This window comes from Glandiceps talaboti, chromosome 8 (genome assembly GCF_964340395.1).
Source record: "Glandiceps talaboti chromosome 8, keGlaTala1.1, whole genome shotgun sequence".
Taxonomy (NCBI): Eukaryota; Metazoa; Hemichordata; class Enteropneusta; family Spengelidae; genus Glandiceps; species Glandiceps talaboti.
In genome coordinates this window covers 13,111,054-13,135,508 of record NC_135556.1, presented here as the reverse complement: position 1 = coordinate 13,135,508, position 24,455 = coordinate 13,111,054, and the positions used below count along the sequence as shown (strand labels likewise).

At 35.5% G+C, this 24,455-nt stretch overlaps 2 protein-coding genes across 2 annotated transcripts in view; one reads left to right on the top strand and one right to left on the bottom strand.

The window, feature by feature from the left end:
* Positions 1–3,603, bottom strand: LOC144438613 (protein mago nashi homolog). The gene is made up of 4 exons (XM_078127711.1): positions 3,502–3,603; positions 2,733–2,791; positions 1,720–1,913; positions 1–1,200 (listed from the first exon to the last, which is right to left on the bottom strand). The coding sequence occupies exons 1-4, from the start codon at positions 3,587–3,589 to the stop codon at positions 1,101–1,103; spliced, it is 441 nt and encodes a 146-aa protein (XP_077983837.1). The 5' UTR covers positions 3,590–3,603; the 3' UTR covers positions 1–1,100.
* Positions 3,604–4,322: 719 nt separating this feature from the next.
* LOC144438611 (inositol polyphosphate-4-phosphatase type I A-like) overlaps positions 4,323–24,455 on the top strand; it is a 36,056-nt gene continuing 15,923 nt past the window's right edge. The window contains exons 1-9 of the mRNA XM_078127710.1: positions 4,323–4,458; positions 6,282–6,434; positions 9,757–10,011; positions 10,499–10,620; positions 11,397–11,513; positions 12,383–12,517; positions 13,723–13,779; positions 20,245–20,486; positions 23,254–23,311. Of these exons, the coding sequence (XP_077983836.1) occupies positions 4,323–4,458; positions 6,282–6,434; positions 9,757–10,011; positions 10,499–10,620; positions 11,397–11,513; positions 12,383–12,517; positions 13,723–13,779; positions 20,245–20,486; positions 23,254–23,311 (1,275 nt within the window). The remainder of the gene's footprint in view (positions 4,459–6,281; positions 6,435–9,756; positions 10,012–10,498; positions 10,621–11,396; positions 11,514–12,382; positions 12,518–13,722; positions 13,780–20,244; positions 20,487–23,253; positions 23,312–24,455) is intronic.

Sequence of the window (24,455 nt, the reverse complement as noted above, 5' to 3'; positions counted from 1 at the left end):
TACTTTATTACAAAAACTTTCAAGATAGTCCAGTGTTGTGAAAATGTAAGAACAGTCATGGCAGAGAGTCAGAATTGGTCAATTTGTTACTCGGTTTAAAAAAATCCTTTCTGGTGCAATACAATGGAGCTAATACCTATCAATGCATAATACAATTATGATATCACAGTGTTTTTGCTAGGGGCAGTTAAAAGGTAAAATCTACTGGGTGTTCCCATGTCATTTTACTGAGGTTCATGAACAGAATTACATTAGATTCTATGGGAAACACTGCCACTTTTACCCATCCCTGTTTCTATTGCCAGGGTTCCTGATCCTTAGCAAAAACACTGCATCATGTTTTACCTGAATCACTGATGAGTCTTCCACTGAAAATCACTCTTTTTGTTAATGTTGGCAAGTAGGTAAAATGTACCTTCTCTCCCAATACTTCTACCAGGAACGCCACCCAAATTATGATACACGGTAAGTTCAAGTTTCACCTAATTCCACTAGGATTCCCCTAACTTAGGAAAAAAATCACTGAAAATAATATTTCAGCCATTATCTTCATTCTTGCAGCACACTGGACATCGCAAACTGAGCAAAAAGGGGAATATTTCTACAAATGGAAAATACTCACTCTCATCATACATAAACACTTTCTGAAGTTCCACAACTACTCACTCTTATCAATCAACACATCACTTTCAGAAAATAAAACTTGTACACGTTCGGTATAAAGAAAGTTGATTGTTTCTTGGGGAAAAGTAGATCTATGCTATGTAATGATAAGCTGGGTTGATATTTTTTTTTAACACAATGTACAAAACTTACAAGTGTTTAAAAATTGTACTTTTATGGGAAAAAACAATACTTTCTAAATATTTAAGAAACTAATGAGAGAAAATTATACCTGAATGTACTATCAGTACCCCAGAGTTCCAGAAATTGAGAAAGCGTAAGGGATTCAGCTGAAGTATGATACAATTTTGAGTGGCAGTCACACCAATATATGATTATTGGTGAGTTTTCATATTATTAACTGGTTTCCTTGCTTGGGAGATAAAATCCTAAAACTGGAATGCAAAACTTGACAAAGAGTTCTAACTACTAAACTTTTAGATTGGTTTGATCTTGAAGTGTAACCCAATTAATGAAAAGACAAGACATTTAAGATCTTGGACCAGATAGTAGAATGTACGAAGACCCTCGGCATCCCTGTAATGCAAGAAAAGATTGCAATCAAACATTGATATTTTGAATTCAGTTTATGAAATACCAGTGGAAAAAGGACACATGCTGACGTGGCATTTCAATGATGCCACATGTTTTGTACATGAAGACAGACATCATGTCCCATCATTGAAATGCTACAATGGCATCATGTGTCCTGTTTCCACTGTATTTACAATTCTGGCCCACATTTCAAAGTCAAATGTGGTGAAACAGCACCCCTGGTGGTCAGACTCCACAATCTTTTGTCTTTCCAATGACCCAATTATGACATAGAAATTCGTTGTTTTTCCTTGACCTAATTTTCACTGATTTAGGAAGGGTTGCTTAGTAACTACACGTAAAAAAAATAATTCTGAGTAGATTTTATTTTAGCAGAAAACCTCAATAGTAGAAAAAGTGACAATAACTTCCAAATGAAAATTTAGTATTTCATTGTATTTGATTAACAAGTGTGATATAACTTTAGTGGAAAGACTTGACTGAATCTGTTACCATACTTACTTGCATTGGTTCACGTCTATCAATGATCCAATTTTACTTGTAGTGAAAGATATATGTTCATCGCCCATCACAATTTCTAATTCTTGTCTTCCAACTCTGTCTGGTTGTGGCCATAATGCGTCGTCTTCTTGTAAGATTTCACTGTCTTCAATGATTCGCTTCAATTCTTCAATAACAGCTTTATGTACATACGCCTGTCACACCAAAGAGTATTTGCAAAATATAGTACTTCATGACTTGCAATTATTTATACAAATTTCTCCTAATCATTTTTTTTTTCAACATCCATGATTGCCTCCACTCAGGAGTAACTTCTCCAGCTGCTTTTTCTGTTTTACAGATTGTCAATGAACATCTTCTAAACTTCACGTTTGGCATAAAGAATGCAAATAGTCAAATGCAGGTACGCCCTCTGGTGACACAGAGTGAATAAGGCTAGTGGTTTTAGTCAAAACCTAGTCTTGGTTACTCAGACTATAGCTGTTGAGGGCATAACCCCCAAACAAGAGTTTGTGAAAATACAATGTCAGCAATTATTACAAGATGGCTGCATGGAGAGGATGACCCACTGTTGTATAATCACATGGTAGCAACTCTTGCTAAGAGCATTTTGATTAATCTCTGAACAAAGACTGTTTTCAAAATGTTTATACCATGATTTCTGTTAAATATATAGTGTTGATGAAAATGAAAATTTGGAATCATTTTTGTCCAATCAGTGAAAGTCAGTCCCAGATCTCGACAGCGGCCATGTTGTCCCTTACAACATTTATTGTGTTTTCCCAGACTCTTGCTCAGGGGTTATGCCCTAAACAGCAAGAGTCTGGGTAACCGAGACTAGTCATAACCTAGACTTGATCAAGTCTCTTGGCTTCTCCATTCTTTATTTGAATGAAATATTGTTTTCTAAAAATGCATCAGTGTTCTTTTATGTGAACTTACGACAGTCAGGTGAATGCATATATACACTGATTATAATTTATCATTATTCATCAATCATGTCATTTACTTACCTCTTTCCTAATCATGACATCATTCTTGTAGTTAGAGTTATTTGCATACCGAAGTTTACCTAAAATGATGGAAAATATTAAAAATTATGACAGAAGTTGTAAGATTTACAGCGACCATTCAAAAGTAAGGCAGTCTCAGTACAAGTATTGTCAATTGAACTACAAAGTTATTATAATAGCTAGTGCATTGAACAATCAAACTTTGGCTTCCCTCAAACCATGGTACATCCATGCTCAAACAAAAGTCGATGGCAGGAAATAGTCAGCAGACTGTTTTGAAAAGTTGCATCAATTTACGGTTGGCTCATTGGTGAATAGTTAATATTAGCAAGATGTGTCATTGTTCATATGATAAAATTGGCAGCAATGGTACGATGCACTACACGATTTCATGTGAAACGTCATGGTGACGTTTACAATGAGTTGAAATCAACTCGAGTCTCTAAACCCAAACCCCGTGTGACATGTTTACAAACCAGCGTTCCCTGACTTGATTTGAGGGCAAAACAAACATGTCTCATCACTTATATTGCATCTGATCCCACACTTCCTAGAAAGATAACATGTGAACAGTGATAATGCTACCACATCAAAATATTTCATTTGAAGTACATCTCTGAACATTGTATACACTGGGTCACATGGCTTTGAACGGACGCAGTTTTAGCGTTACACACTGGTGATCAATACGATCAAAAATACATAGTCTGATCGGCATCTCGGGAGAAAATGAGACAGGGTTACACTAGAAACCTAAAGAACGTCTTACCATCTGGTCTGTATTCAAATTCGAGAAATTCGTGGCCAAATTTCCCTTTGTGGCCGACATAGTACCTCAGATAAAACTCACTCGACATGATGCGCTTTTCGTTTTTCCCAGAAACCCGCGCGCAGTGATTATGGAACACTTATCTTTGTCGACATTAAGCAACAGCCCAGTCTCATTCTAATATATCACCAATGATAGATCTCATATCGTCATTTTTCATATTTTCATTGTTTACTGTGATACATGAAGGGTAATGATATCAATAGATATGTTAATACCTTCAACTTGGTTCATTTAACGGGTAAACATACTACATAGTTTTTAGCCCCTTAACTTCATTAGAAACATTCATAAATATACTTCCGGTTGTCTTCCGGCTACATGTACACAGGAGAGCCCAGAGGTCAAACTTTTGATTTGTTGTGTGGTAGCACGAGCGGTGTCTTGAATTTTAAGTGGGGGTATGTTTTCCTGGTTGCCTTTAAGATAACACCGATGTGACTTTGGAGTGTCCGTTGTTATACAGTCGTGCATTTTCACAGTTTTATGGCACGAAACAACACTTTCTATGTTGGATCCGCAGGAAACGATACTTGTCGCTAGCTCTCTCTAGACTCTACGAGTCTAATCCGTACATGATGTGTGTATAGTCGATCGTCGTCCTCTACAAGGTGTCGGTGTAACAAGTCAACGTTATATTTTGAGAAATGACCATGTTATGAATAACTGTGTGTTGCGATTATTCCTAAAGTGTTCAAATACTTCATTCTAATGGTTTGTGAATTGTGTGCCCATTGAATGATAATCTACGCTGAGTAATAATGAGGTTCAACGCCCGAGAATTATCACAACTTGCCATCCAACCACCCAAACATTTTACCAAAGAGGGATCTCTATTCATAAAAGAAGCATCAAGTGGGTTGATGAATGACTTCTTTGGACGAAAGAAAAGTGACAGTAAGTATCATCAACATATGTTAATGTCAAGTTTTGATGGTTTTGTAATTTCAAAACACAGTCCCAGTCTATGTTCAAACCTCCAAACTGTTTTCAAGATTTTGTTTTGTGGTCCATTGGAGCATGGATGTATCCCTAATACATCCATGATTGGAGGTATCACGCATGGGTAGTCTGAGAGAATTAATAGTAATGCATCCATGTGGATAAAGGGACTGTTTAAAAGTGTGAAATGTATCGTTTCTGAGTAATATGTATTAACATTGTATGCTTCACAATCAAGTGTTCTCCTTGTAGCTTTCCTTATAGATGTACAATGTAGGGTCCTGGGTGGGGGGGGGGACTGCTTTTGTCTAATAATATATAATTCACCAAAAATAACTCTGTGATTTACAGTGACATTCTTATACAGTGATCAGATGATTTCACTTCACTGATCATGCATTGGTAATTTAAAATGATTGACGGAAAGTTCATCAACCCTTTCCACTTTGAACCGATCATACAATAGAAAACCTTAGATAAATCACAAAGTGCATTTAGCAAAAGCATGGACATCCAAATGGAACCAAATTGGGTTTAAAGGCCCATGCTTAAGTCCCAGGCTTAGTGCTGTCCAATCATTGGAGCCACATGGATAAGATAGAGCACAGTGATATCTGTAGTCTTGTTATGTAGTAAGACTGGTGTTCTTGGATCTGTGAACAGAAAATTACTGAACAAAATGCCTACAGTGTATGGATGCTTTTAAAAGTTAGCACAACTGCCTAGGGTCCAGACTATTTTTTTTCCAGAGTCAACTGTTTCTATAGCTCAGTACCCATCTACTATTCTTCTCACATTGAATTATATCCCTAACCTGACATTTACTCCCAAATGACAATATATCATTATGTGTGTCATTGTGACCTTTGCTGCTTGTGAGAAGTTTTGTTCAGTTTGTTCTTGTGAATTATGAAACCAATACAGAGGTGGATGCCAATATACTACAGTTGCCATGGTGCTGAGATGTAACATACATGTATAACATTCACTTAAGTACTGTACCAAGCATAAACTCACCAGTAAATATTACCATGGCAGAACTACTTTTCATGGGACCCAGGATTTTTTTTTTAAATGGTGCAATTACCCATGTTTTGTTTTTTTGCCTAACTATCTGTCACTTGAGTATTTAATAATTAGATTTAAACCATTAAAAAAATCTATTTATTATATCGTATGATAGTATTTTATTTTATTGCTTGTAATGTATAAATTGCTACCTCAACTTTGACAAGTTGCCTTCTAATCAGTATAAGTATATTTACATGATGATCTTAATTGTAATCACATTTCGACGATTTACAACATTCCTATAAACTTTCTGCAGAGTTATGATGGTCGCATACATGTAGTTAGAGTGGCTGGCTTTGAATCTGCAGGTTGCAAGATCGAGCTTTTTCACTGCCATTTGCAAAGCATTTTATGCTCCCCAGGGAGTTGGGGAAGTATTTATATAATGAGTAGTTGTGCCACTATAGATCCATGCCAGAGGTAATAATTGCAAAGTGCAGAAAAGTGCTATATAAAAACTAACATTATAAAAATTATTGTTATTATCAATCTATGCCACTATGTACCACACATGTTCAAATTTATAGAATCATAATTATTCATGTACATGTCATCACGTTAGTATACACGCAAGTTACAATTGTACAGCAGATACGACCTTATTACACTGACGTAGCAATGTACTATTATAGCCATGCTGTAAAGATGAAATGGGGAAAGTTTTGGATTAGATTTAAAGTTGAGCTATTTTTCTTTCCTTGTTGTAGGTTACTCTGAAAGATGGTGTCGTCTGCGGAGCAATTTGTTATTTTACTTCAAAGGCAAAGATATGTTATCAGAACCATCAGGAGTTATTTTACTGGAGAGATGCACAGTAATGGAGGTTGAAGGAGAAACACAATCTTATACCTTTGTCATAGGTAAGATAACCAATTGTTTTATTCTTTCCAGTGATTCTAGTAAGGTTTTCTGAACCCTGGTGGCTGAGAGGGATCATCTAGTCTAGTAGAAACACTCTCTATATATAAATGAGTATAATTTCCCACACATTATAACATAGCTTGGACAAATGAATGGGGAACTCAAGTAGATTTTACCTTCTCACTGTCCTTTAATAAAAGCACTACTTTCTGTTAAGAGAACAAACAGTTATTCATGCAAGGAAACTTGTGCACGTCATTGTCAAAATTGTAATCTCAAAAACACACAGAAACTAGACAGGTTGTAATGATAAATCAAAGAGAAATGCACAAGTTAGACACTGGTTGATATATCCTAAAGTGTGTGGTTACATTTTTAAGATTACGTTGGACTAGGTGTTTTGTTGTAGTTGTATTACTTGACCCTTGACCCTTGACCCTTTTGTTCACTGATGTATGTCATAGGAATGTCTAGATAGAATGTTATCAGAGATTGTTGTCGGTCGGATTGATGATTGTCATGATATGATGTGGTAACTAATGCTAAGATGTGGATATTGGCTCTTACATCAATATATGAAAGAGTTCTTGAGGGAGAATACATGTATGTCCTCATTTCCAAACTACTTACATACTGTAGACTGTTACCGAAATAAATGTCCATTTGATGTGATTTCACCCAAGTCATACTCAAAAGGTAACACAAGTGTCCAAATATTTCAATTGAATTAGTCTTATTTAATTTCAAACACCAATGTCAAATTATACCCAGTTTAATGTTTCACCGTATGTCTAACTTCTCAAATAGAAAGTTGCCTTGTAAAATGAAAATTTCAAATAAATGAAAAAAAAAATCTACTTCTCAAATGGAATGTTGAATTCTCAATTTGAATATCTTATGATCAAATAGCATGCAGTAGTCAAGTTGTTATTGCCAAATGGCAAGTTGCAGTGTTAAATTGCTTAAGTAATGTTAATATTGATTAAACACCATATAGTCGATTTTCCAGTTCCAAGATGCATTGCGCAAGATGATGTCGCTTATGTTTTACATTTAGTCTTGTCTTGTCTTTATTACGTTTGAAATAACATTTTCATCAGGAAATTATGGAAGCACAAGTTGACTGCTTTGATTATGAGTGATTTTATAGAACAAAAACTAAACACCATCAATGGCAGAGAGGATTTTACAGGTGAACCCCAGGTAGGGTGACAACCATCCCCCTGCATAGCGCGTGCAAACCCCTCAGTGCATACACAATACATGGCATTGTATTGAGAGATGTGCAATGCATCTTGGAACCGGCAACAGGTCTATTGTAGATGGTGTCACACATTCCATAAGAACACTACTAGTACCTACCCTACTACATGTAGTTCACAAATGTAATTTGACCCCAATATTTAAATCATTTGATTCATGCTGATGTAGGAGGAAATAGTGTATGGTTGAATACACTGAAGGAGGAAGAGAATGTACATGTAGTCAGTTATTTGATAGTCATCAAACTATCAAACAGTTCTATCGTCCGTTAGTACAGGATTTCATGAACTGGTCTGTTTTGAAGGTTCTAGCATGAGATGTGATACAAATAGACCTGAAAATGAAATCATAAACATTTGTCAACTTAGATCTTGTTTTATTTATTTCATTTATATTGATGAATTGTAATACATTCTTAAAGTGGTTTTTCATGTATTGGGATAAAAATATACAATATACTGTAAACTTGGAAATTTTCCCTAAAGACTTATTTTCACTTGGTTTGCTGGAAAGCAAAAATGCAAAAATAAGTAGTGACAAAAATCCAGTCTTGTACATGAACAGTCAGGTAATTAGTGAAAATTAGACTTTGACTTTGAGAACCAGCTGAAGACTGTACAATCGCAAAATTTTCTAGTGTCAAAAATATTTTAGTTTACTGTACATTACATAAATTATATCATTGTGAAATAGATATAAATAAAATATAGAAAAACAGAACATACAGTACAGCAATGAGAAAAGTTAGAGTTGGGGTAAGTCATTGTGTTGATGTAAATCCCCAATATACATAATTGTATAGCCCCAGTATACATAGCTGTATAGCCCCAGTATACATAGCTGTATAGCCCCAGTATACAAAGCTGTATAGCCCCACTATAATAGCTATATAGCCCCAGTTTACATAGCTGTAGAGCCCCCAGTATAGATAGCTATATAGCCCCAGTATACATAGCTGTATAGCCCCAGTATGAATGCTCTATGGCCCCAGTGTACTTAGCTGTATAGCCCCAGTATACATAGCTGTATAGCCCCCAGTATACATAGCTGTATAGCCCCCAGTATACATAGCTGTATAGCCCCAATATACATAGCTGTATAGCCCCCAGTATACATAGCTATATAGCCCCCAGTATACATAGCTGTATAGCCCCAATATACATAGCTGTATAGCCCCCAGTATACATAGCTGTATAGCCCCCAGTATACATAGCTGTATAGCCCCAGTATGCATAGCTGTATAGCCCCCAGTATGCATAGCTGTATAGCCCCAGTATACATAGCTGTATAGCCACAGTATACATAGCTGTATAGCCCCCAGTATACATGTACATAGCTGTATAGCCCCAGTATACATAGCTATATAGCCCCAGTATACATAGCTGTATAGCCCCCAGTATACATAGCTGTATAGCCCCACTGTATACATTCAAATGTAGCTGTATAGACCCAGTACACATACATGTAGCTGAAAAGCCGTGCCATGGTGAGTTCAATCACTGCCGATGCAATAATCCTAACAATGAATAATTAATTAATTAATAATAAGTATGTTAAAATCAAATTCAAATAATCAGCTTTATAGGATTGCACCAATACATCAGATTGCATTGTAAGCAGTCATTTTAATGTCATTTACTCTTTGACATACAAATTTAGGAAAGATATCGTGGTCGTCTAGGATAATATTCTAAATTCTTGATGATATAACCAGTTTATGATAATATAGGATGAATGTAATTCAAATACCAAACTTGATTTACATACATATTACAACAATATAAATCATTTTAGAGTCGGTTGGTCAGTTTTCATATCCACAAAAATGGCATTTCAAAAACGGAGCACGTGAAATATTCAGTTGAATCAAATTGCTAACCATCCAACAGTATTTTTTTTTCAGTATGGCCCTGATGAAATGATGATGAGTATGTTACCATAGCAATAAGTATGATTAATCTTGTCATTCAAGTTGAAATACGTCCTTTGTGTTTTGTCAGCTATACAATGTAAGTGATTAGTTTCATCATTATCTATTATGTTCTTTGTGTTTGCCAGCTTTCCCAGGAGATGAGAAAGTACAGTATCTAGCTGCCCACACGTCAGAGCAGAGAGATGAGTGGATGGCAGCTCTTCAACAAGCAACATATGAAGGACTTCGATCTCAACTCATTTATTTAAGAACTGTGTTGATTGCAAAGACTGGGCGTGATCCAATGAGTGAAGATCAAATGCAGCAGGTTGATAATATGTCTGGGTCCGATATTTCTAGTGAATATCACCCAGAAGAACCTGTACTTGAAATGTCTATAGGTAAGTTTACAGTCGTGTGTCAGGGTGTCTCTTCATAGTTGACAGTAACAGTATCAGGGTGTGTGTCCATGGTAAGTTGATGGTAGTGTATCAGGGTGTGTCCATAGGTAAGTTGATGGTAGTGTATCATGGTGTGTCCTTAGGTAAGCTGATGGTAGTGTATCAGGGTGTGTCCATAGGTAAGTTGATGGTAGTGTATCAGGGTGTGTCCATAGGTAAGTTGATGGTAGTGTATCAGGGTGTGACTGTGTTTCCATAGGTAAATTGACAGTCTGTGTCCATAGGTACATGTACATGTAAGTTACTATGCATCATTTTCACAGCCTTGTTCAGCGACAGAGCCAAAGTGCATGATTACATTTGCCATCATCCATCTACAATTTTCAACCCATCGTAAATAATATCTGCCATTGTAAGCCAAAATAGCCAACCTCCTTCCATACCTGTTCACTGATGCTCTTCGTGTACTTTATCATTCTTTACACAGCATGCAGAAATCTACCAAACAACCAAGATGGCCGACCTCCTACAACATTTGTAGCAATTAGCATTATGACACCACCACAACATACAGCATGGATACGATACTCACAGACTGAAATCATTCAGGTATGTGTATCAGTGATGAAAAACTAACACAGATCATTATTTTGTTCAGTTATTTTTTTTTCAACAAAAATAGAATAAAAGTTTCATAATTCTTGACTTTACACATCCTTGTCATGTACAAGGAACTTAATATTGCATGTACATGTTTAAATATTCAAAATTTTGGTGTACATTTGTTGTATAGATTGCATCAGTTGAAAAACCCAGCTAGGATGGGTTGGTAATTATTTGTCAGCTCCTGAAGTTATACTAAATTACACCATCAGACTGTTTTGACAATCCAAAAGAGTTTTAAAAAACTAAGAAAAAGAAGTGGGTATGTGGTACAGTGGTTTGGGATGGGGTCCTTTCTCTTTTCAGTATTTAATTTGACTAGTTTGAAGTAATAATTGCACTTCTTGATAACAGATTTCCATCAGACATGCTCATGGACGTTCTTTACACCCAAGAGTTGATCTTGCTTTAGTATGACTTTTGTATTGATGTACAATATGTAGTGCAGGATATATAAAATTTTAAAATTAAAGTAAACCTTGTGCAGCCCATTCACTGGTAAAATCAAGAAAAACAATCAGGTGTTACCATGCAAATTTTTTCATCTAATAATTGACCTGTTGTAGAATCCAAAATGGCCACCAAATTCTGTGGTAACCATATTGGAAAGTAAAATATTGTTGAATTTTCTTGAAAACAAGGTGATGAACCACAACATTTTGTTTATCTTTTGAAATGTTCCAACTAGGGAGCCATTAATCTACTGTTTCCTTTTTTTCCAGGAAAGTAATAATCCACGATATTTGACAATCGTTTCATTCCACAATCCAAGGGACATCACCATGATTACAAGATTCAAAGGAACTGTCTATGTAGTCAAAGATAGAGCTCATGGCAAGGTGAGTTTGGGTGATTTAAAATACCAGTCAGCTGCCTGGCTCTCAAAAATGAGAGAAAATAATTAATATGTCTATTTTGGTGCCAAGTTCTGTCAGTTAATATACTATTAAACTTCACTTCATACATCTATGTCCATCATGAAATCCATCCCTTTGTGATCGGCTGATACTGTCTACAGCGATGGGTTCATTAATATTCATAATGTCCGTTTTACGTCATCTCACATTTAAAACCCAATAAGAATGTGTGCCTCCTTTCTGGTTGAACCTTCATTAAGTAAAAGACTGCTGGCGAAATGCCAGGTGGGTAGGAAAAAAGTGAGAGCCAAGAATCCCCACACTACTGAATTCTTGGCTACATACGTACATCATAAAAATAGCAATCATTCAAGTTCTTGTGCAACATTTTTACTTCTGCTCCACATGCATCAGGTATACAACAGTGTGTGTACAATGAAAGTTGTGTAACCATAGTTACCTAGAGAAAAATTGGCTTTGATAATTGTGGAAAGTTAATTGATATTTCGATAGTAATAGTAAAGTTACCTGATTTTGGAATCGTCTGAATCACTAAGACGGCAGTGTAATGATGTTATGCCGTTTGGTCAGTGGAATCACCTGACAGTAGACCATTGTAAATAGGTTGGAGATGGAATCCACAATCACAGTTGTGGGGACAGCTGGTACTTACGTAGTCACTTCAAAAACTAGATTCCAATAAGGTAACTTCGCTATTACTACTATATACAAGTATCAATTTCTATTCTACTATGATGTTTTGATATTTGTCCATAATCAAACTAGAAATTACATGACAATTGTACTTGATTTGCTAATTTTCAATAACCTTCCATCTTTATTATTCATAGATGTCTATCATTGGACAAGTTGTTTGCACTTTGAGAGAGATCGTCAGTTCAGCTGAGAATAAACTGACATTACGTTTGTTGTCAAATACTAACGTTGAAGATCAACTGGGAACTGTGACACTGTTGTTATGGGAGGTAAGACCAGCTGTTATTTATAGATCTCAAGATGTTATCAGTGTGTTGGTTTCATTTCTTATGTTCATAGTTTGATATCCATCGAAGTTACTAAGTAGTCATCATCGTATCTCCTGAGATTTGTCTTTTTTTTTCTATATACCAATAACATCACTTGTACAGTATTTATATTGCAATGACACTCATAATCAAATGTTACCATGGTAACCAATAATATACTAAAAGCTTAGTGTTTAGTGACATACATGTAAATGTATAAGTGGACGTAAAATGTTAAGAAAAGTGCCACAAAAGACATGATGAAACTTTGATTATTTGAGTCCATGAAATTGTTGTAGCTATATGATATGTATCCATGGTAACTGTATGATAGGTATTCATGGCAACTGTATGATAGGTATCCTTGGTAAATGTATGATAGGTATCCATGGTAACTGTATGATAGATATCCTTGGTAAATGTATGATAGGTATCCATGGTAACTATATGATAGGTATCCATGGTAACTGTATGATAGGTATCCATGGTAACTGTATGATACAAAATGTAGTATCCTTGGTAACTGTATGAATGCTATGGTAATTATAAAAAAAGTATCCATGGTAACTAGTTTTGATTACTTGCACCAGTGAAATATCCTTATGTAACTACAGTGTCTTTCTGACCTGTGGTAACTATGGGATAGGTATCCATAGCAACTTTATGATAGTTATCCATGGTAACAGTGTGACAGGTATCCATGGTATCTATATGATAGGTATCCATGGTAACTGTGATAGGTATCCATAATAACTGTATGATAGATATCCATGGTTACATTTGTAATTATAATACATATCTGTGGTAATGGTATTTTGATATTTGTCCAACATAACAGGTAGATACTCTGTCACATATGCATACATTCAAGTGTGAACATAAGCATAATATATCATGCAAATGTAAAAATTCACTGAGATATCTTTCTAAAAGGTTATGTTGATCAATGTCATACATGTTTAACATATCCATTCAACATACGTACTCAGTAATACTAATACACTCACAAATAAACAAAAGAACAAACAAACAAACATCTATAAGGGGTTAAAGGTCAGGTTTTACAACCATTGTCCATCCATCCACATAATCTTCTGATAATCTATGATTTGTATTCTGAGAGTCTATACATTCATATGGTGTCTCTGTTTTCTTCATTGCTATAGTTACCCAAGCAAAGGCAACACGTATCATCTTCTTCTTCTCCACATCAAAAGACACAGGTAAAAACATCCATCAGTACCAATGATACATTTCTCACATCTTGAATAATTAAGGGGCTCTGATTTACACTAGTGTTCATCTCTATCTTAGCATGCCATCAAGTAATTTAACCTTACTGGTTGCCATTGGCGACTCAATACCCAATAGGAAACTTGCAATTCAGACTGAGCATGCTCAGATGCAAAGGACTATGGGATATTATCTGTGGTTATTGTAATACCTAATCTGGAGCTGCCGATAAAATAAACCTCCCACAATGGTCAGGGTGACTATGAATTGATTATTTGTGGTTACAAACAATGTATCAGCATTGTTTACAATACTAATTGATTAGTATTTATTCTCACATTTCCCATGATGCAACATTCAACATGGCGGGTTTGCAAGTTCCCTATTGGGTGCCTTCTAGGTGTTTGCAAATTTTACCAGTAAAGATGACAAGACATTTTTCCCTGTCGATACTCTTGGCTCTCCAACATTGCATAAATGTCACTGGCTCATGTACTTTTGCTTCTGAAACTGTGTCAACATCTTTATTTATGTCAACACACCTTTCAACTACTTTAAAGAGTTCATTTCAGTGTCAGTATCAGAGATAGCCATGTTTGAAAATAGTTGACATGGAGAGTATTATATGAAATGCTGTGATTGGTCAGTTTGATACTGGATAATGGCAGCTTTTAGCTGTTTGAGGGCGTGCTACCATATACAGCTTTGAACACTGTGACCTCACTGAAGGGGGTGAGATGAATTATAGTGTAATCAGAAACCCCTTGATTAGTCAAGATGATTTCTTGCAATCATCCTTATTTCTGAAAATCAGGCAACATGCAGAATTGAAATACATACATATGGTGGTAAGAAATAACTTTTCATTTTATTCCTTAGCTAGAGTTTTGTTTCTGGTTTTTGCTTGATATGGACTTACAAAACGATGCGATGTGATATGATATGATGTGATGCGATGCAATGCAATATGATACGATGCGATACGATATGATACAATACTATACGATGCAATATGATATGTGATGCGATATGATACGATATAATACGATGCAATGCGATACAATACAGTGCAATGCGATGTGATACGATATGATATAATATGATATGATATGATACGAGATACGATCTGATACAATATTATTAGTCCTATGAGTAATGATCATGTCATTTACAAATAAATTTTTCTTGATGAGCGAGTTTCTGTTTTGTTTTGTAATAGTTTCAATAGTCAATATAGGGGTTTTTAAATGCAGTACCAAATGTAGTGTGTAAGGTGTGTCATGTCAGACATCCTCATATATATAGAACGCCCTCTTTAGTACCAAGGCCATCGAAGGCTGAGTGACATGACATATCTAACAGTCTATAGGAATCCTATAGTATCTAAAATGAAATTCAACTGACCAGTGTGAAAAGAATAGACACAACTGTGATTTTCAAGATAAACTCAATTGATAAGACTCCTGTATATTAATTTTGTTATCAATAGTGATTCAAACGTACTGTTCAAATATTCCATATTTCCAATGACAGGTTTTCTTACTTGTCTGTGATATTTCTCATGTTTCAAAGATTATGTTTTGTGTACTTATTATCAAGGCTAACTTCCATAATGCATCATACTGGCTAGATTATTAAAATATATCCCTAGATCCTCTGTCTGTTCAGAACTTTGTTGATTTACTTTCCTCTAACAATGTAGATACACTACAACATCTCGCACTATTCTTATTTCATGCCATGAAACTATGAAAAGAAGCTACCAGTGTTATGTAACAGTTTCATTGCCTTTATAGCACTGCTTTATTGTAATAATTGTATATTGTATTTTTGGACCGATAGCCTCCGAATACGGAATAAATAGACCTACCTATGATAAGATGGGGCTCTACCCTGGCTATTTCACGGTCTAGTATCGCAATCATAAATAAAATAACTACAAACTAGATAAACTTTGTGAAAAAAAAATTTGAAATTCATAAGATAATAATGATGTCCAATATTATAGTCCTAGGCTTTGATTTAAAAAAAAATCTGCTCTTTTAACTTTTAATATTCTATAAAATATTTTTATGATTTAAAAAAAAGTATTTAGATGAAAGAAAATGTATTTTCCTACAGATCAACAAAATATGAAAATTAAAATATTTCATGAAATGTCATATTATCTCTTATCAATTGTCACATAGGGAAGGAAGGTCTACAGAATGATAAAAAGTATATTATTAATTACTAAGTCTTATCAATCCATGAGGTGGTGCCACTATTGTGTAAAAATGACAGAAACCTGTATAATGAAGGAATATGTCTGAGCTATATGCAGCATGGTAAAATTTCATTAATAGAAACTTACCAATTCAGGGGGTGCCACTATTATTTACTATGCCAGAAATCTGTGTCAACATGATAAGAATACATTTACTTTGTCTTATCAATACAGGGGGTGCCAGTATTATATATATATATATATAGTGTTCCAAAACTGTTGAAATAAGACATGTGATAAGTATATGAATATGTCATCTCAATTATTAAAGGGGGTCTCACTGTCATCTAAATACTGTCAGTGAAAAACCTGTCAGTGAAAAACATGTAGTGAAGGAAGATTTGCAGAATAATAACATGAATAGGTCATCAAGCAAGGGGGTGCCACTTTTATCTAAATGTAGCCTGAACTCTGTCAAAATGAAAAACGTGTGTGATTCAATTTCAATCCAGGGGGTGCCACTATTTTCCAAATGTCAATTTGGCTTGAACTCAAAATGAGAAACATGTGTAAACAATAGAAAGCTTATGAAACTTTGAAGTGAACCCTGACTTCTGCCTGACTTTATGTTCTACTCCAGTCGTGTTGTTTACTTCCCTTTGAGCTTTGAACCAGTCAACTGTGTTTGTATAAGGCTTAGTTCTGCATATATGCTATATAGTCACATCTAAACTGGGCATGTATTGATACAGTATTGACACATCTGAGTTAGTGTGTACCTGTCAGCTTAGAAACAATGCACAGGTTGATATGATCATTCACATATGTTAACATCAGAACAACCCAGTTGACATGATTCTCAAATGTTGCTGTATTTCGGACACTGTAAGTATGATAGTTATGTTAAACATAAAAAAAAAAAAACTTGACCAGCAGTATCTTGTGGAAGTATCTCAGACTGAGAGTAGTGAAACCAAATCATGTGATATTCTTAAAACGTTTGCTGTGTTTTTAGATTTCTGTTTAATTTGTTTTAAAGTTAGTATAGCCAAGGCGTGTAGTCAAGGTGTGTAGTACAAAGTAGATTACATGGAAGCCATGTCATTGCAACCTCTTCCATGTGTGCATTACCAATACTTTTTTTAAAATCTATTTTAATCTATGTTCTGTTATTAGCAAGTACTTTATTTTTGTAGTATAGATTAATTCAGTTTGTTCTTTGTTTCATTTTCTTGTACCTTTAATAACCCCCCACCCCCACCCCCCAGATAAAGTATGTGTACAAAATAAATACATAAAGTATTCTTCAAATGCCAGGGATTTAATGACCGGTTCTCACATTAGTGCGACATGTATTTTATCAGTAGGGCCATAAGGGTTACATAAGATATTTCTCTCGTTTAGAACCAAGTTTTTTCTATCCAGATGACTTTTTTAGTCCCCGCGGACGAAGTCCGGAACGGGGACTTATGGATTGGGTTCCGTCTGTCCGTCCGTGCGTCCGTCCGTCCGTCCGTCCGTCCGCAGCCGTTTCTTGGAGATGCCTGTACCGATTTTTTTCAAACTTGGTACAGGGGCAACATGCTATGGCATACATATGCACGTCAATTTGTTTTATGATACGATCCAATATGGCCGCCTAGCAGCCATTTTGTTTGTGAATTTTCCCTGTCTAAAGCCATAACTCAGACATGCTTGAACAAATCTCATTCAGAGTTGGTATTAGGACAGTGTTCTATGGCATATATGTGCATATTCATTGTTGTCATGATACGATCCAATATGGCCGCCTGGCAGCCATTTTGTTTGTGAATTTTCATGTCCAAAGCCATAACTTAGACATGCTTGAACAGATCTCATTCAAAGTTGGTATTAGGACAGTGTTCTATGACATACATGTGCATATCCATTTTCATTGTGATACGATCCAATATGGCTGCCTGCCAGCCATTTTGTTTGCAAATTTTCCATGTCCAAAGCCATAACTCAGACATGCTTGAACAGATCTCATTCAAAGTTGGTATTAGGACAGTGTTCTATGACATACATGTGCATATCCATTTTCATTGTGATACGATCCAATATGGCTGCCTGGCAGCCATTTTGTTTGCAAATTTTCCATGTCCAAAGCCATAACTCAGACATGCTTGAACAGATCTCATTCGAAGTTGGTATTAGGACAGTGTTCTATGACATACATGTGCATATCCATTTTCGTCATGATACGATCCAATATGGCTGCCTGGCAGCCATTTTGTTTGTGAATTTTCCATGTCCAAAGCCATAACTCAGACATGCTTGAACAGATCTCATTCAGAGTTGGTATTAGGACAGTGTTCTATGACATACATTTGCATATCCATTTTCATATTGATATGATCCCCCATACCCGACCAATCCTTTATTGTTGTAGGCATGTTCCATGTCCGACAAGCAGACACAACATATCTAAGTCTGTTTGATTTAGGTTCACAAGTGTTGTTGCGTGATCAGAGTAGTGCTAATTCCTTAAAACCCAATCATAGCGGGGACTATGTCATTCTCAATGGCTTGTTCACCTATATTTTCATCCCAAACTCAACCAAGCTCTTAAATAATACTGTTACATTATTTAATAGTAATACATATTTCTGTCTTTCATCATTTCTGTTTCCAGGATATTTGTGACAGATCAGTGTTTTTGGTTGTATATAAATTTTACTGTAATGTTGATTTTCCAGTTATTTTATTGTGTGTGTTTTAATTTTATAGCTTAGTTTTAGTTTTCAATAGCATTGACTATAATATATAATCTGCCAGTTTTTACAAAATATATTCAGTGAACTATATATTTCGTTATTGTTCCCCAGTATTTTTCTTCATTTAACCAAGAAAAATATGAGTGACCTAAGGGGCCTTGTTACTACGAGTCAAACAAGTGTTTTCCTATCCTGCTGAATTGGGGAATTATATGATTATAGCTCCTCAAGTATAATTTTGAAAAATTGTGGTGATTTGGAATTTTTTATGCGTATTTTAAGCACCACAGAACCAGTGATGTAGACATGGGTTGTTGTGACATAGAACGACCAGGGTATAAAAGCCCATATTTTTGTTCAAATGTGTTCAACCTGGCTTGCATTTGGTATAATAATAAGGAACCTACACAGGGAATCTTGTACATCCTAGCACTAGGATGTGCACATCCTAGTGCTAGGATGTGGCCACATCCTAGTTCTAGGAAGAAGAGCACAGCTATGTACCAGCTGTGTTTCCTCAGCACCGTCACAGAGTATATTTTTTCACAGTCCTGGTACATGAAAAAATATGCCTGTTGCATGGATGTGAAATACCGCCTCTGTGCCACGACTGTTTTGCACATCCCAGTACCAAAGCTGTGTACTACATACATTGTACCTAGCACACAGTTGTGCACATACCTGTAACAGCTATGGTGGAATAATACCCTGTAGCAATCCTGTTGTTCATATCTGACTAGCATTGCTCACACAGCTGGTATATGGCTATGGGAAATATTGCCGTTACAGCAATTTTGACATAGCGGGTGCATGGCTTTGGGAAATACCTATGTTACAGCTATGCTCACATAGCTGGTACATGGCTGGAAAAAAGCCGATGTACAGTGATGCTATAAAAACCAATGCTGCATTGCTCTTTTTAACATCCATGTTCTTACATTGATCTTGGCATACCAGTTACACATCTGTCAAATCTAGGTATGTTACACCTAGTGTGTTGGTCAGACCTATTACAGGGATATTGTACTCATAGCTGGTACAGTCCCCGTGGTTCCACTCAGCTGGTACATCTATATTGTGCACAACCCTGTTCTAGGTACATGTATGTGAATGTTACAAGGGTGTGCAAGGTTCCCTGTGTAACTTTGTCTGAAAATCAAAGTAACTCGATTCCCTCCTTTTGAAATAATAAGTTAAACATAATTTTGGGGTTCAAAAATAGACAATCTTTTTATTTCCCTATAAATTTATTTGTGGTATTTGTTGACCATTTATGATTCTATGATGACTTATCATTTTGACCTAATTGCATAATTTGCGTAGTGACCCCCTGATGTCTTTTTCATGATTTTAACTGAGAACTTTTGCTTGAACAAAGTAACTGCAAAAAATTATGACTGATTTCCAAGGCACATATTAATTACTATGTGTAAACTCAGTGTATTAGTACTTTGTCAACCATGCAGTCTCCCTCATTGCTAAATAATAAAAATTGTTGTATTAATTGACAGTCTTACGATGTTGATAGTGGTCCAGGGATCAAGAGAGCCAGTGGTGTACGACAAGATTTCCAACCTCAAGCCACAATAAAACACCGAAATAACAGCATTACTCGCGATCCGTTCCTGAAAAGAGCATTTGTGAATGCTGTGACTAAGTCGTACAGGCGAGCAGTGGCTGATGATGAAGCTTTATGTGTACAAGAAATTATGACAGAGTGTGTGTTGTCATTCCATGTACCACAACAAATGCTGTAAGTTAAAGTTATAAATTACTATGTGCTTGGATAGAAAATTATACAGCTGAAGAAAGTACTCTGTGCAGGAACAAAAGTCAGATCAGATACAATTGTTGCATCTTGCAGAGGGTGGTTTATATACATTGTAATACAATTGTTGCATGTGTCTGTCTCTTGTTGAGTGGATTTATATACATTGTAATACAATTGTTGCATGTGTCTGTCTCTTGCAGAGTGTGATTTATATACATTGTAATACAATTGTTGCTTGTGTCTGCATGGAGGTTGCACATAGTGTACAATCATGATATGATGCATATTTTTGTTTTGTCTCAAAATTACTACAGGGATGCACGCTGTCTTTCACATAGTCCTTGTTTAATAAATCACCGAGACAGACACAACAACGATTTTATCCATTCTGACCTTTGTTCATGCAAAGCTTCCTTTTTTTCAGCTGTATCACTTTGAATTTGATTTTGTCACTTTTCAACCTTTTCAAGAAAGTCTCCTTTTACCAGATTCATCATTTATTATTCTTAGCATGCGTTTATTGCCGACCCTTTTTATTTCAATGTTTCACATGACTTAATGACATACCCTTTTGTTATGCAATTTATTTTTCAATGAAAACTACAGGATGTACAAGACTTTCAGTTCTATAGAGGATCAAAAGCTAGAGGTTTTCAATTTACATGTAGATAACTGACCTTTGGAAACTACCTGGTACATAATTATAAGGCCCACTTCAAATTAGGATTAAAATCGAAGTGTGAAAACTGGCTGTTTGGTAGAGCTATAGAAAAAGTTGAGACAGAACAAAAGAATGATCCCATGTAATCCTTATTAAGATAACACTAATGTGATGACCTGGGACTGAAACATACCCCTTTAAATGGTTTCATTACTTGGTGTCAGTTTCACTGTGACATACATGATAACATTACATTGTAAATGAGATGAACCTTTGCTTGGTGTTATTCTTTCAGTTCATGTTAAACTTTCAGCCAAACGTAGTAACGGATATTAAATTTCAGATGCGAAAAAACTGTTGTCTACCAGAGCTATATAGAAAAAGTTAGTCCAGAAAAAAAATCTTAAATAAGTAATTCTCATGGTTCCTCTAATGATAGCCAAATTTTGTTGTTGTGAGTCAAAATGATAAAAACTGCCATTTCTTGTAAGTCACCACATAGTAAGAGATAGGGGAACATCAAATAATGGTGTGTCACTAGAAATTGTGTGCATCAGTGGCACGTCAAATTGGCCCAGTGGGCACACTGCATGGTTCCACTGAAAAGATAACGCTAGTATGAGAATCTGATATTAAAATACTGGCATATGATATACTGTGATTATAGACAAATCCCCTCCATTGTCTAGGCTGTCATAGACATTCACATATTTACTTTTACATTTCCTTACACGTTTACTCATGCCATCTGTAGTTTAAGTCCCAAAGGTCATAAGGTCAAATCAACAGGTCACAGGTCACATCAATATGTCATATTGAGTACATTATATTGGGGATTATGTTTCACTTAATTTATTGCTTTGTGTGATCTGGCTGACCTATTTTTATTTTTTTTTAAAAAGCTGGATTCTTCCTGAAAAGAAATCCTCTACCTTCAGGATATCCTCTATTTCTAGTGTTGGGAAGGTTAGGATTTGGCTAAAAGAGATAATTTAGTAAAAATAATCCCTGAAACAATACCTATAGTTAAAAACAGTTGTTTCAAGCAACAGACTCTGACATATAACAATAACATAAATTAATAACTTTGTGACAGAATAAAGAAGACTATTAACATAATTCAATATTTGCTAGTTTTAATTTATGACAAATTTTGAAGTCAAGTAGTGCTCTGTAGAACCAATAATGTAAATACATATGCTATGACTTTGTCAAATGAAATCTTGTTCCTGGTCATTTTGAAATAATAAAAGAAATTTGGGGTTCACCATTTTGTTTTCAAGGAAATCGACAAGCTCTTATTTTCCCAAAGAATTAACACTGTGACAGTATTCAGTGAACATTTTGAATTCTAAAATAGTTTCCCTGATTTTTCTAAGACACTTTCTCCATTAAACCTAATAAACTTGCAATGGTTAAATTGTAAAACCCAAATAATGATCACCTTGTACAGTACAAATAAATATAGTTTACAGGGGAAGGCTTTAATTTCTGTCGTATGGAGTCATGTTCAGAGTGGCCAGCTTGGAATCTCCAGGTTGCTGGTTCAAGCCTAGCTGCCGCCATTTCTTCTGAATGGCTAAAATTCTTGAGCATGTGTAATCATATTTAGGAAACATCATTTTATATGGAATCACATTTTGACGATTTACAACATTCCTATAAACTTTCTGTAGCGTCATGATGGTCAAATGGTCAGAGTGGCTGACTTTGACTCTGCAGGCCACAGGTTCAAGCCTTGTCACTGTGGTTTGTTTCTGAATGGCTAAAGTCCTTAGGCAAGATTTGAACCATGATTGTGCTTCAGTCAACCCAGCTGTATAATTGAGGACCTGGTAGGATAGAGGTTGCAATGTGAATGCTGTAATGATATGCACTTACAGAGGCTGGAATGGATTGTATGCTCAACAGAGAATTTAGGAAGTTTTATATATGGCTGCTGTGCCGATATAGGTCTGTGCCAGGGGTAATAATGATACATGATACAACGCTATGGTCATGACATCTGTTATGGAACATACTTTATAAATGCATACTGCTATTATAAACAGAAAATCTGATTCAATTCTTTTCCTTTATAAATTATAGTAAACTATACATTGAGGAAGAGAAACAGAAGAATATTCAGTTATGTCGACTAGGAGAGGTGAGTTTTATGTACATGTTTTCATTCTTTATTTTACCATATGTTTACAGTAGACCATATTATAGGGATTGAACCACATTAATTTTAACACCTTGAGCAACGCGGATTGACTAGACTGGGAGAGTGATGAAGTATACACGTAACACGGTCCCTGTCAGGAACTAGACTAAAACAATGCCTACCTATTGATGTACATAGTTTTATGATATCTATTGTACTGTGTTGTTACATGTCAGGAGGCAGCTATAAACATAGAGCCATATTTCAAACACTGACAACTGAAAACTGGCCCAGATATGGTACCAGGAATTGTTTAATATCTCTAGTCCCTTTATACCCTTGGAGTTAGCTTTAAGAAATCTCTCCTGTGAACATTCTGTTAAACATAATTTTTAGCTATGACAAGATAAGATATAACTTTATTACAACCGTGTAGAAAATTGACAATAATTCTATTTGGGTATATAAAGAGCACTACAATGAAATAGGCTAATGTTATAAGTATATAAGTAAAACAATTTTCTTGATTACATATTTTTACATGAGTTTAGATACATACAGAGAGTAATTATAATCTCATTTTGTTTTCATTGCATTATAAATTTAAATTGCTCTTTCTTTTCTATACTATTGAATTCTGAATTAATATTATAAATTACGCTATTTTTTTGGTACCGGCATATGGCAATTTATTACATTTCTCAGTGTACACATTCTGTCTTGCTATTGTTGCAGATAGGTTGCTGGATAGGTGGAAGTTTATATTGCCAAGGGGGGCAGTATGAAAGAAAAAATATTTGTACCATAGTCAAAGTTGCAATTTTGCAAGATACTGTTATATTTTCTCAATCTGTCTACATGAAAATGAAAATTACAAAATTGATATACATGTGCCACCGCAATATTTACATGGGGTACGTAATAAAAATATGACAGGATGGTTGCACCTTTCACATCTTGATGTTTGTGGAGTCATGATGGTGAAAGGTCATGATGATCAAATGGTCAGAGTGGCTGGCTTAGAACTGCAGATTGTAGATTTGAGCTTTGTCACTGCCATTTATTTCTGAATGGCAAAAGTCCTTGGGCAAGATTTGAACCACGATTATGCCCTAGTCAACCCAGCTGTATAATTGGGGGACCT